The sequence below is a fragment of the Odocoileus virginianus genome, chromosome 11 (genome assembly GCF_023699985.2).
Source record: "Odocoileus virginianus isolate 20LAN1187 ecotype Illinois chromosome 11, Ovbor_1.2, whole genome shotgun sequence".
Taxonomy (NCBI): Eukaryota; Metazoa; Chordata; class Mammalia; order Artiodactyla; family Cervidae; genus Odocoileus; species Odocoileus virginianus.
Window position 1 is genome coordinate 27,065,179 of NC_069684.1, and position 13,193 is coordinate 27,078,371.

The window sequence follows — 13,193 nt, forward strand, 5'->3', positions numbered from 1 at the left end:
CAGAGCCAGGGAATTCCCTCATCCAGTGGTTAGGACTCTGACCCAAGGCTGGAACCAAGATCCTCTGACCCCAGACCAGGGCCCATCCCACCCGGCTATGTGATGTTGGCCGAGGCCTTGGACTTCTCTGTGGGGGACAGTGGTCAAGGCGAAGTCTCCTAGGGCCTCAGGAGCCAAAGGAAGCTCACAGAGTCAAGCATGCTCATGATGGTGGGGGAACCGAGGTTGGGCAAGGGGAGAGTGGAGAGCCTGGTGAGAGCCTGGTCCCTCTCTGCCCAGCGGGATTCTCGCTGCAGCACTGCCCCTGTGGGTGAGGAGAGACCCCACCCCACCCCCCGCCACACCTCGTGCTCAGAGTTAGTGTTAGTCACTCAGCTGTGTCTGGCACTTTTCAACCCCATGGACTATAGCCCGCCAGTCCATGGAATTCTCCAGGCAGGAATACTGGAGTGGGTTGCCATTCCCCTCTCCAGGGGATCTTCCAGACCCAAGGATTGAACCGGGATCTCCAGCATTGTAGGCAGATTCTCTGCCATCTGAGCCACCAGGGAAGATGTGTCTCACGCTCAGAAGGGCCCCGTAAAATCCCTTACTCTCCAGGCCCACAGCCCCCAGAAGCTCAGAAGCAGACAGTTAACCTGTACTGTTCTCTTTACACGACAGCTGTGGCCTCCCATTGCCTGGGCGCTCGCTGGAGGTGGGGGTCTGCTATGCTGGAGTCAAGGGACATCTCTCTCTGGTCTCCATCTCCCAAGAGTCGTGTTTGCAGAAACAACTGGGGCTGACACCCCTCGCCCTGCCCCGCGTCTGGGTTAGGAACTGTAGGGTCCCGAGCCAGGGAAGGAGGAAGGAATCTGCTGTGGAAAGGCAGAACTTGGGAGTTTGAAAAGAGTGATGTCCCCAGAAAAGCACCATGGTCTTGGGCCACACCTGGGCCCCTGGTTGCACGCTATAGCTCATCCTCGATGCATCCAGCCTCGAGTTAGAAAAATCAGTCCCTCCCCACACACCCGCCCTCCACCCTGGAGTCCCTACATTCCCAGGAGCCCGGTTGGTTTCCCTCAGGGTTTGCCGGGCATGACATCACCCATCACCATGGCAGTGGGTCCGATGGCCCAGCTGCTGGCTTGGGACACACCTGGGTGAAGCTGGGTGGTGGAAAAGGAGAACAGAGCACTGGGGAACTTGGGGAGGAGGCAGGAGGCCGGTCTCAGAGAGAAAGACCGTCATTCATGCTCACAGAGCATCACTTGTCACCTCTTGCGTTAGGAATGTTTAGAGAATGTCAAACAGAGTTTTAAAGGAGAAATAAAAGTATGCTATGACAAAGGAAGGAAGGACACCTCCCACTGTGTAATTTTCATAGCTGTGTGTCTGTAGTTTATATTATTACTTGGGAGTCTGTCAGGTCAACCTCCCTATTTCCCTCAATAGTTACAATTCTGGTTCCCCCTTTAGGGGAGGCCCCATCTGTTGGGGTGACAGCACCTGGATGCACGGGCATGTTCAGGCTTAATGGGGAGACACACCCCCACTTTCCCACCTCAGACCAGCACGGGCATCCCCAGGTGCCCCCAGGTCCTGCTCCCCTGTGTGAGTTCCCTTGAGTAGGTTGTAGATGTGCTTCTGAAAAGCTGAGCGAACAACATGGCAGCTTCTTGGTTCTCACTGTGGTTCCAGAGGCATTTTGTCTTCATTTGTAAGTGGTCTTCACTTGGCATTCATTCCAAGAGATTCAGCTTCCTTGTTTTCTCGATCCTCAGCCTGCCAGGGGTCCAACCCAGCGTCGGGCCCAGCAGGCCTGGAATTCCAGCCCTGCTGACCTAAGTTGCTGCTCTGGCAAGCTGGCCATGAAGGTGACAAGTCCAGCTGCAAGAGCCAGGAAGCTCAAAGCTGTAATTTAAAGCCAGCCCCCCCCCACCCCTCCCCCACCCCCCGCCATGGACCTCCCTGATGGTCCAGTGATGTAGAATCCACCTGCCAATGCAGGGGACACAGATTCGATCCCTGGTCTGGGAAGATCCCACATGTCGCAGAGCAGCTAAGCCCATGCACCCAGCTGTTGAACCCGTGCTCTAGAGCCCGTGAGCCACAGCTGCTGAAGCATACGTGCACCCCAGGGCCTGGGCTCCACAGCAAGAGAAGCCACCACAATGAGTAAACCTGCTTGTCACAAGTAGACAAAGCCCACATGCAGCAAAGAAGACCCAGACATTAATTAATTAATTAATTTTAAAAAATTAATAAAGCCACCCCCAAGACCCAGAGTCCCTACTGCAGGGTCTCTCTGTGTCTCCTTGCACGTGCCAATGCTGTTCCAGCCAGCCTGCCTCTGCCCTGTTCTGCAGATGGTGCTGGGCTGGGGGAGAGGGGTGGAAATGCAACTCACGTCAGGCTCTGAGCCAGAGCACGGGGTCCCCAGTCCTTACGCCATGCTTTTTCGTATCAGAGGCTGAGTCTGTAGGCTCAACATCCAGGATAAGATGGGGGGGCACCACCATTGCCTGCCCCATATCACTGCCCTGAGCTAGCCATGGAGCCAGGACCCTCTGGGATTTGGGGGGGCTTCCCTGTAGAGGCAGCCTAAGGTCAGGTCAAGTGTTCAGGCCTTGGGGTCAGATGTGGCTGTGTGACTCTGGGCAAATGACTCTGCGCCTTCAGAGGCTGGAAGCTTCCAGAGCTGAGGAGTTGCTTTGCCCCCTTCCCACCACCTCCACAGTTCCTTCCTCAGTGTTCTCTCCACAGAGCGGGGAGGGGACAGAGTTCAGGGGACCCTGGAAAAGGGGGGGGCACCCTGATGCTGGAGCCTGCCCTGCACAAGCTCGAGCTTGCCCGCCTCACTCCCTTCACGGCAGAGCCAGTGCAGTGAGCAGAGTCTGGAGGGAGCACCTGTTGCCAGGAGCCTGCATGGAGCACAGGGCACCGTGTGTGTGTGTGTGTGCGTGTGTGTGCACACGCGTGTGTGACAGCTTCATTGGGATACAATTCACCCAGCATACAATCCATCCATTTACAGTACATAATTCAGTTGTTTTTGTTATATTCACATATATTCAGCTGTACATCAGTATTAGAGTATTTGTGTCACTTTAAATGGGGGTGCATCACTTTGAATCCATCCCTTTGGCCAAGTCTCCAGCCCCCACGCCTTCTACCACCCCAGTCCAAGACAATCACTAATCTTTCTGTCTCCACAGATTTCCCTATTCTGGACATTTCATATATATGGAATCATATAGCATGTGGCCCTTTGTGATTGGCTCCTTTCACTTAGCATAATATTGTCAAGATTCATCACGTTGTAGCATGAATCATTGCTTCATTTTATTGTCAAATAATATATGTGATATGGATGTACTACATTGTTGAAAATTCATTCACCAATTAATGGCCATTTGGTCCTTTCCCCTTTGGCTATTATGATTAAAGATACTGTAAACATATGTATACACGTTTCTGTGTGGACATATGTTTTCATTTCTCTTAGATATACACCTAGGAGTAGAATTGTCGGATCATAGGGGAACTTTATGATTAATCACTTGAGGAACTGTCAGGCTGTCTTCCACAGAGCCTGTACCATTTTCCGTTCCCACCAGCAGTGTTTTAGGGTTCTAGTTTCTCCATATCCTCGACAACACTTGTTACTGTCTTCTTTTTATATTTTAGCCATGCTGGTGAGTGTGAAATAGCATCTCACTATAGTTTTGATTTGCATTTCCCTGATAACTGATGATGTCAACCACCTTTTCAGGTGTTTATTGGCAATTTCTTGGGGAAATCTGTTCAGGTTTTTTGCCCATTTTTAAAATTGGGTTATTTATCTTTTTATCATTGAGCTTTAAGAGTTCTTTATATGCTTTTACTTTATATAAGCCCCTTATCAGATACGACTTACAAATTTGTTCTCCTGTTCCTTGCATTGTCTGTCTGTTTACTTTCTCCGTGGTGTCCCTTGAGGCACAAAGTTTTTAATTTTGATGAAGTCCCATCTCTCTTTTTTTTCTTCTGTTGCGCATACGTTTGGCCCCATAACTTGCTGAGTATTTTTAATCAGACACTTTTCCCCATGAAGGGAATGGCACAATCTGAACTCTTGGGCTGGGCTAAGTTCTGGTGGCTCATATTGGATTCTGAGAGGTCATTTCAGCAGGAAATAAAGGTCCCATCAGCTTCCTGGGTGGTGGGAGTCACAAACTCACCAGGCCTCCAGCTCTTTCACTTGGGGATCTGTTCAGGGCAGGAACAGACCTGCAATCAGGGAGTGCCCCCCCTTGGCTGGGTCAGTAAAAGTAAGAAATGAGAATTGGGACTCTAGAGATAGGAGGGCCTGAGTTTGAATCCAGGGAATGCCACTGAGCAATGTGGGAGCCTGGGAGAGAAATGACCTCTTTCTGAACCCTGTTTCCTCCCCTGTTCATGAAGGGGTAGAGAAAAGAGTCCCTTCTCAGCATTCGCATTCGGGCTGACAGGCGGCTAGGATCTCAGGAACTGACTCGGTCCTCTATCCTCCAGCCATGAAAGCCGACCGGAAGCGCCTAAAGGGTGAGAAGACAGACCTGGTGAACCAGATGCAGCAGCTGTATGCCACGTTGGAGAGCCGGGAGGAGCAACTACGGGATTTCATCCGCAACTACGAGCAGCACCGCAAGGTCGGCACTCCCCACCCAACCCCGATCCCGCAGACACCAGACACCGGCTCCCTTATTACTGCCCCACCCAGCACAGGGTCCAACCTCGAATCTCAACACAGGAGGACTGCCCATGTCCCCTTATGCTCACTGGGGGAAATCCCTGATGTGTTGGGCCTGGATCTGGATCCTGAGATGAATACACTCAGCCCTTAATCATAGCTCTGTGTCTCCTGGGCAGACCAGCCTGGACAGGAAGCCCAGTTGGTGACAGTGTAGGCTCCAGATTCTAGTTGGTCTGGGTTCAGATCCCAGCTTCCCATGTGTATGCCCTTGGGTATCTCCTTAACCTCTCAGAGCCTCGGTTTCCTCATCTACAGCAATCATGGTGCCGACGTTGCAGAGCTTTGATGAGGACCCTGTGAGATGTTGAATACAGAGCATTAAACATGGTGCCTAGTACATACTAAGTGCTCATACTAAATGTCAACTTTGCATCTTACTAATAATACCATAATAAGAGTGTGAAAAGAGAGTGGGGAGAACCATGAGATAGCAGGAAATTCTTCCTCCAGGAGACAGCCCTGGAAGGCTTCACAGAGGTGGTGACATACAAGTCAGGCTCTGTGGGGTGAGTAGGAGTTTCTGGTCAGATGACTGAGGAATTTGGTTCAGTCAATATCTGGTATATGTTCTGTGGTCATACCATAGAGAGCTTCCCAGGAGGCACTAGTGGTAAAGAACCTGCCTGACAATGCAGGAGATATGAGAGACATGGGTTTGATCTCTGGGTTGGAAGATCCCCTGGAGGAGGGCATGGCAACCCACACCAGTATTCTTGCCTGGAAATTTCCATGGACAGAGGAGCCTGATGGGCTACAGTCCATGGGGTCGCAAAGAGTCGGACAGGACTGAAGTGACTTAGCACACATGTACATGCCATACAGAGTACTGAAACATAAAGGAAAGAGAGTTGGTCCCCGAAACCAAGCAGGCCTTATGAGCCATTATGTTTGCAGGGAGAGTTGTAACCTTCTCGTGAGCAGGACAGAAAATCTATTGAAAACTGCCCTGTGCCTGATACCACATGGCAGCGGGTGTGACCAAGGTTCGCTTATACTCTGCAGAGAAAATGGAGGTGGGAAACTCTTTAAGTTTCCTCAGGCATAGGAGGTTTGAGCAGTTCTCCCAACAGCTGGTGGGCTGGTTGCATGAGTACACTCGCGGGTGTTGCCTCTGAGCCAGAGTCCACAGGCAGGAACTTCAGAGACAGGATCTGAATTTAAAATGCTTCATCCTCACGGCCCTGTTTGGTCTGTAGCAGTGACCTTCCCTCTCACCGCCCAAGTATACAGATTCCTTCCCTTCCAGAATGAGAACAGCCCTGGGGGAGCTCCCTGGGCCAGGCATCCACAGCCTCTGAGTGGTCCACAGTTATCCCAGCTGCCCCGGGTGTCAGCCCAGGACCCCAGCTTCTCATGCTTGTCCTTCTACAGTGGGTGAGCTCAGTCCCTGGAAGTTGGCCTCCCCATGCCTGTCATTTGCAGACAGAGTGTGGCACTCAGTCAATAACCTGTGGAAGCAGAGAGGAGGAATGGGAACCACTGCTACCCGCTTTCTTGGTCCTCTTCTGCATCCCAGACTTCCTCTGTGTCCTCACTTGGCAGAAGGATCAAGGGAGGTCTCTGGGGTCTCTTTTAAGGGCACTAATCCCATTCATGAGGGCTCCACCCTCACGACATAAGCACCTCCCAGAGGTCCCACCTCCTAAAATAATCACATTAGGATTCTTTCTGCTCTCTCTCTTTTTTTTTTTAAGTATTTATTTGGCTGTGCCAGGTCTTAGTTGTGGCATGCAGGATCTTTTTTTTTTTTTTTTTTTTTTTTTTTTTTTTTTTTTTTTTTTTTTTTTATGCAGGATCTTTAGTTGTAGAATGTGGGATCTAGGCCTCTGACCAGGGATTGAACTCAGGCCCCCTGCATTGGGAGTCTGGAGTCTTAGCCACTGGACCATTAGGGGAGGCCCTGGGATTTCAACATATGAATTCTGGCGGGACACAGACATTTGAACAATAGGACTACCCGCCTCTCAGAGTCCGCCTCTCAGAGTCCACCTCTGTCCATTCTATTTTCCTAGCTGAAGCACCTGGAGTAGGTCCCAAGAGCCTGATCTTTCTTCAGTAGGTGAGACATAGAGAACCTTTGCTCAAGTGGCCCCATGCCCATCAACAGGGAAACACAGTCATCCTTGTTTGAGGGGAGGTGACACAGGGCAGGGGCCAGAAAATCAGCCCACGGCGATGCCTGCGTCCAGGGATGTGCTGTCCCCAAGGGCAAGGGGCAGGCCCCAGGCTGTCCTTGACCCCACTTGTCCTCGGGTCATCAGCTTCCTTGTGTGTTAGTCAGTGTTCTCCAGGGAAGTGATATATATATATAAGAGCGCGTGATTTATTAGAAGGAGTTGGTCCACATGATCACGGAGGCCAGCAGGTCCCATGATCTGCCATCTACCAGCTGGAGATCCAGGAGAGCCGTGGCATCATCCAGTAGGAGTCCAGAGGCCTGAGAGCTGAGCTGTAAGTTCCACCCGAGGGCAGGAGGAGAGTCATCCCCAGTTCAGCTCTCAGGCAGGGAGGGCAGTTTCATCCTTCCTCCACTTTCTACTCAGGCCTCAAAAGGATTGGGTGATGCCCACTCACATGGGGGAGAGCCATCCACTGGGTCCACCCGTTGAGATCTTAATCTCGTCTGAAACAGCATCGCAGACACACCCAGAAATAATGTTTAGCCGAAAATCTGAACACCCCATGGTCCAGTGAAGTTGACACATAAAATTAACCATCACATTTGGCCCTGAAGGCAGGGTTAAGACCCGATAAGGTTTAGAATCTCACCTCTGCCAGTCACTAGCCAAGTGGCCTCATCCTTAAAACTGGGATAATGATAGCAAGTACTGGAGCCCAGCCTTGTCAGCACTGAAGGTTCTGGTACACAGAAAGCACACGGCCGGGGGTGGGGGGGCTGCTGGGGGAGGGGAATGGTTGCTGTTGTTGTTGTTGTTGTTGTTGTTATTACCACCATCACCTCTGAGGGTTCAGAGTCAGGCATTTGATCATGAAAATTCCACAGTGGGTTTCAGGGCCCTTCTATGGGCCCCTCATCCACCACAGACTGGTGATGGTCCCCCTGGCAAACCCAGAGAAGCACATGGCTGCCCACTGTTAGGAAGCCCCTGGCCGGGCAGGAGCAGTGTAAGAAAAAAGACAAAGTGGTCTATTCTCAAGAATAGCTAGCTTTGAATGACAGCTTGCTGATGTAGTAGCCGATAACCATAAGGCTTACAAAAGCAGAAAGTCCTGGCAAACAAAGGGAGGGTGGGATGCCTAGGATCTTCACACAGGTTCATTGTATTGGTGAACTTAAAACATAAGAGCAGGAATAGGGTTTCACCAGGCTCATCCTATTGGTAAATTCAAAACATAAGAATGTAAATAGGTGTGCAGGAAAGGAGAAAACAAGATGTCAGGGAGGCTGTTCAGTCACTCAGTCGTGTCTGACTCTTTGCAACCCCATGGACTGCAGCATGCCAGGCTTTCCTCTCCTTCACCATCTCCCGGAGCTTGCTCAAACTCAATCCATTGAGTCAGTGATGCCATCCAACCATCTTATCCTCTGTTGCCCCTTCTCCTCCTGCCTTGAATCTTTCCCACCATCAGGGTCTTTTCTAATGAGTCGGCTCTTTGCATCAGGTGGCCAAAGTATTGGAGCTTCAGCTTCAGCATCAGTCCTTCCAATGAATATTCAGGGTTGATTTCCTTTAGGATAGACTGGTTTGATCTCTTTGCAGGGATGTCAGGGAGGGACCAGCCCATAAAGAGGGAGGGAACAAACCTAGGCAATGTCCAAGAAGATTGTTCACCCCATAGTGAACCATAGTACTCAGCCAATGAGGAACTGGGGGAGGGACTTGCACGCTAGGATAACTTGCTCTGTGTAACAGCTCTGGGTGTTCCTGCCCACCAGACACTCCACCTTGCAAGACCGTCATTAAAGCCTGGCTTCCCCCTACACCTTATGTCTCCAAGTCCATTCTTTGAGTTTGGACTAATGGGAGTGTTTCTCACAGTAGGTCCTAGCTGGCCTCACAGACCCCAGTCATGGACCCTGCCTCCAGGAGAATGGGAGAGTCTTGGTGAAAAAGCAAGAACCACCCCAGAAAGGACCTTCTGGGGAGTTCCGAGGGTCCCAGAGGATCTAGGAACACAGGGTGGGAAAAGTATTTCCAGAGTATAGGCACCTTGAAGGAGGATAGAGCTAGATCGGAAAAGCAAAGAGGTGGGAATTCCCTGATCGTCCAGTGATTAGGACTTGGCACTTTCACACTTTGACTGCTCTAGTCTGGATTTGATCCCTGGTCAGGGAATTAAGATCCTGCAAACCATGTGGTGTAAATAAATAGATAAATAAGAAAAGGCATGTGATGCTTATGATACAAGGCTAAGAGGATCAAAAAGAAAGGGCCATTTCACACACTCTGACAATAAGTGTGACAATGGCCATCTTCAGAAGCCACCTATCACCACCTGACGCAGGAGGACTTACGGTATGCAGGCATTGTCGTAATCTCTTTACATCTGGTATTTTTCCAGCAACCCTATGCAGTATGATTGTCGCGGTTAGCCCCATTTTACAGAGGTGAAAACTGAGATGTAGGCCAAGTCGCTCATGCAGGGTCACACAGTTATGTGAAGAGGGGAAGCAGGATACAAACCCAGGCATTTAGGCTCTGGTGCTCATTTGCATAACACCTGGCCCGTATTGGCCTCCCACACTGCTCCATACCTGTATAGATGAACAAATGAGTTACTTTCGAGATTCACTGTTTACAAGGCAAACCAGGGAGGAGAGGTCACAGCCACCCCCATGAGCTGTGGGGGGGTGTGCTCACTGTGCCTGGTGGTGGCACTGTGACCGACCTGGGGTTTTAATAACAAGCATTTCTTCTATTAATATCTTTCAACTGGGGCATCAAATTCATTTTTATAATTGTGCTGATACTTGAGAATAAAATCCCCGTGGGGAGCCACCTTCCTCCAGCGTGGTGCTGTTTTTCTTAAGTCACAGGTAACTGGGGGCATCTCCTAAGTCCAGCAAGAAGAGAGGTGTGGTGTGAAGCTGAAGCCTTGCGGCTGCAGCAGCCCCAAGCAGGTATAGATGATCACCATTGAGCATCAGTGTCACTCTCATGGGATAGCTTCACAAGACCCTACAGAATCATTCAGAAAACCAGAATTCTGAAAACACTCAATTTTTTAAACTGCTATCCTATGTTATGAGGAGCTGTTGTTGTTTAGTCCCTGAGTCATGTCTGACTCTTTTGTGACCCCATGGAATGTAGCGCACCAGGCTCCTCTGTCCATGGGGTTTCCCAGGCAAGAATACTGGAGTGGGTTGCTGTTTTCTCCTCCTGGGCATCTTCCCAACCTAGGGATTGAACCCAGGTCTCCTTCATTGACAGAGTTTTTACCATCTGAGCCACCAGGGAAGCCCAGCAACACTGAGATGATATTTAACCATTGTTGAATCCAATCCCACTTTACAGATGGGAGGACTGAGGCGCCAAAGGGTCCAGTAGCTGACCCAGGGCCGTATATTTAGGGATAGTTTAGAGACACTAAAACCACAAATTCTGGTTTTATTCCACCTCGTCAAAGATCTTGCAATTTATTTTTTTTTAATGGCTTGCATTTTATGTGCAAGAAAAAATATCCCCATGAACAGGATGAACGGAACCTTAGGTGCCCAACCCTCTTGATGCCCAGCCACTCAGCCTGCCATGGCTCAGCCAGCTCTCCCAGGGAACCCCCTGCAGGCCTCACCCAGAGCAGGTAACAGGAGCCCAGGTCTCTGAGCTGGGGGCGGGGGGGTGGGGGGCAGGAAAGGTCAGCACAGGCACAGGCTGCTTAGAAATGAGCAATTTGGGGCCCAACCAGAATGTTCACAGAATTGCAATATCCCAGGAAGCTATGCCAGAGGCATATTCCCTGTCACAGCTCTGTGGTTTGGAGCGGGACTGGGGGACTCCCCATAAACACAACTGAGGAAGGTCTCAGCAAGCTGGGCAATGGCTGGGTCTAGAGAGATCTTGGGTGGCAAAGTCAAAACAGACCACCTTGCCATTACCCCCTGGCCAGGCCTGTCTTCCCCTAAAGCCCCCCCCTCATAGTGCCCCTACTTCTTCTGTCCGGTGAGCTCCGGCTGCCAGGGCTCAGCTCCCAGATGCCCAGAGGGACGTCAGCTCCCAGCTTGACATCTGAGGCCCCACACAATCAGGCTAAGTCCTACCTTCACAAATTCCAGCCACCCTGACCCCCATCAGGTTCCAGCCCCTTAGGCAGTTCTCCTTCAATTTCTTTCCTGCCTTTGTTGCTAGCAAGGATTGAGAACCTCCACCACACTATTTGTGAGGCTGCAGAGGTTATTTTACCTCTATGGCCTCAGTTTACTCATCTGTAAAATGGGGATAATCATAGTCCCTGCCTCACAGGTGGTTGTTTAAATACAATAATGCAGCTAAAACCCTCAGCACCGTACTTGACATGTGTACAGAACATTCCATGACAGTTGTTACTGAGCCCTGCACTCCTGCCAGGGGTGTGGTCATGGATGTCAGAGTCTTTACTGAGGCAGAAAGCACCTACAGCCTCCGACCTATCCCCACCCCCACCCCCCACCCCCCCCACCCACCCACCCCCGCCCACCACACACACAGCCTGAACCTCCAGTCTGCCCACAACTAGTGGGGCTAGGGACAGCAAAGAGACACGGAGACAAAGGTGATCCTGAGGGTTCTAGTGGACCTTTTTTTTAATTTGGGGATATGTGGTAGGCAGTCTCATGTACACCAACCAGTTCTCAGTGGTCCTGATCCACACACTTCATAGCATGGGATATTCCATGACTAGGCTTGCTGCTAGGTCCTGAGGATGGATGCTGGGACATGGTCCCCACCTTCTGGGGAAAGAGCTGGCTGGTCCATCATGTGACACAGGGGGCCATACTTGTCAGCTGTTGCACTGACCCCACCTGAAGACAGCTTCAAAAAGGAAAGGAAAGGAGAAATAAGTAGTGGTGGAGCGCCTCCCTGCATTGGAGAGCCTGCTTCCAGAACCTAATAGTACAGCTTGCCTGGGATTTTACAATAGTGTCGTCTGTCACTTTGCATCTTTTTTAAAAACCATATTTATTTGGCTACATTGGATCTTAGTTGAGGCACACAGGTTTAGTTGCCCCGTGGCATGTGGGATCTTAGTTCTCCGACCAGGGATTGAACCCCTGCCCCCTGCATTACAAGATGGATTCTTAACCACCGGACCACCAAGGAAGTTCATGTTACTTTGCATCCTGCATTACCAGTTTCTTCTGACCATCACTCTGGAGATGTGATAGTGTCACTGGCTCACACACGAGGTGGCTGAGGTTTGGGGAAGTTAACATCACTTGCTCCATGCGTCACAGCTTGCCATGGATGGAACAGAGACTCACAGCCAGGCATCCTGACCCCAGGAGACAGTCTTAGAAGAAATCGTCCCCCAACACACACCCCACCTGCTCTAGACTCTACTGAGAAGCCAGGGGCTGGTGACACAGACACTCGTGTCCTCCCCGCACCCAAGCTGGGAGAGCTGTCCTGTGATGGCCTTCAGAGTCGTCACAGCAACTGCCACGCACACTTCCTTTTACTCGGCAGTGTTTCTTGGCTGCTGCTCTGGGACCCTGACGTCTGCTGATGAGCTAGAGCGTGCAGAAGGGCTTTTCAGTGTAAGCTCCGTGGGCACAGAGACTTTTGTCTGATTTGTGCCTGCTGGTGGCATCCATGGATATTGGTTGAATGACAGTGTCAGGTACTGGTATAAGAAACAGGGTGGGAAAGGCTGGGGCCGCTCTCTTAGATGGATGGTCAGGAAAGGCCTCCTGAAGAAGACATTTGAGGAGCATCCGGAATGAATGAGTGAGCACCTGCTGTGTGCCCTGCTAAGTCGCTTCAGTCATGTCCAACTCTTTGGGACCCCATGGACTGTAGCCTGTCAGGCTCCTCTGTCCATGAGATGCTCCAGTCAAGAATACTGGAGTGGGTGGCCATGCCCTCCTCCAGGGGATCTTCCCGACCCAGGGATCGAACCCATATCTCTTTAAGCCTCCTGCATTGGCTGGCTGGTTCCTTACCACTAGCCGCCACCTGGGAAGCCCTGCCATGTGCCCGGTGCCCTGCTAAACTCTGAATTTGGATTATCTCATCCGATCCTCATGGTAATACCCTCAAGGATAGGTGCTTTGATCCCATGTAACAGATGAGGAAACTGAGGCACAGCAGTCATTGCAACTTGTTCTTCAGAGCCAGAATTCGACCCAGACTCTCTCTTTCCCTGGATCCTAAGCCACAGCTCCAGCTCTGTGACAGCCACAGAGGAAGGGCCAGATGTCTCCCTCGGCCTCTTGGTCTCTGACCATCTGGAAGTCAGGCCTTTGGCTGCAGGGCTGTTAGACAAGACGGGGTGGCCA

At 51.0% G+C, this 13,193-nt stretch overlaps 1 protein-coding gene across 7 annotated transcripts in view; it reads left to right on the forward strand.

Annotated features, from left to right (window-relative positions):
• KAZN (kazrin, periplakin interacting protein) overlaps positions 1-13,193 on the forward strand; it is a 1,309,273-nt gene that overhangs the window by 1,227,086 nt on the left and 68,994 nt on the right. For all 7 annotated transcript variants that reach the window (XM_070474078.1, XM_070474075.1, XM_070474076.1 and 4 more), the window contains one exon: positions 4,516-4,652. In XM_070474078.1, coding sequence (XP_070330179.1) covers positions 4,516-4,652 — 137 coding nt within the window. The remainder of the gene's footprint in view (positions 1-4,515; positions 4,653-13,193) is intronic.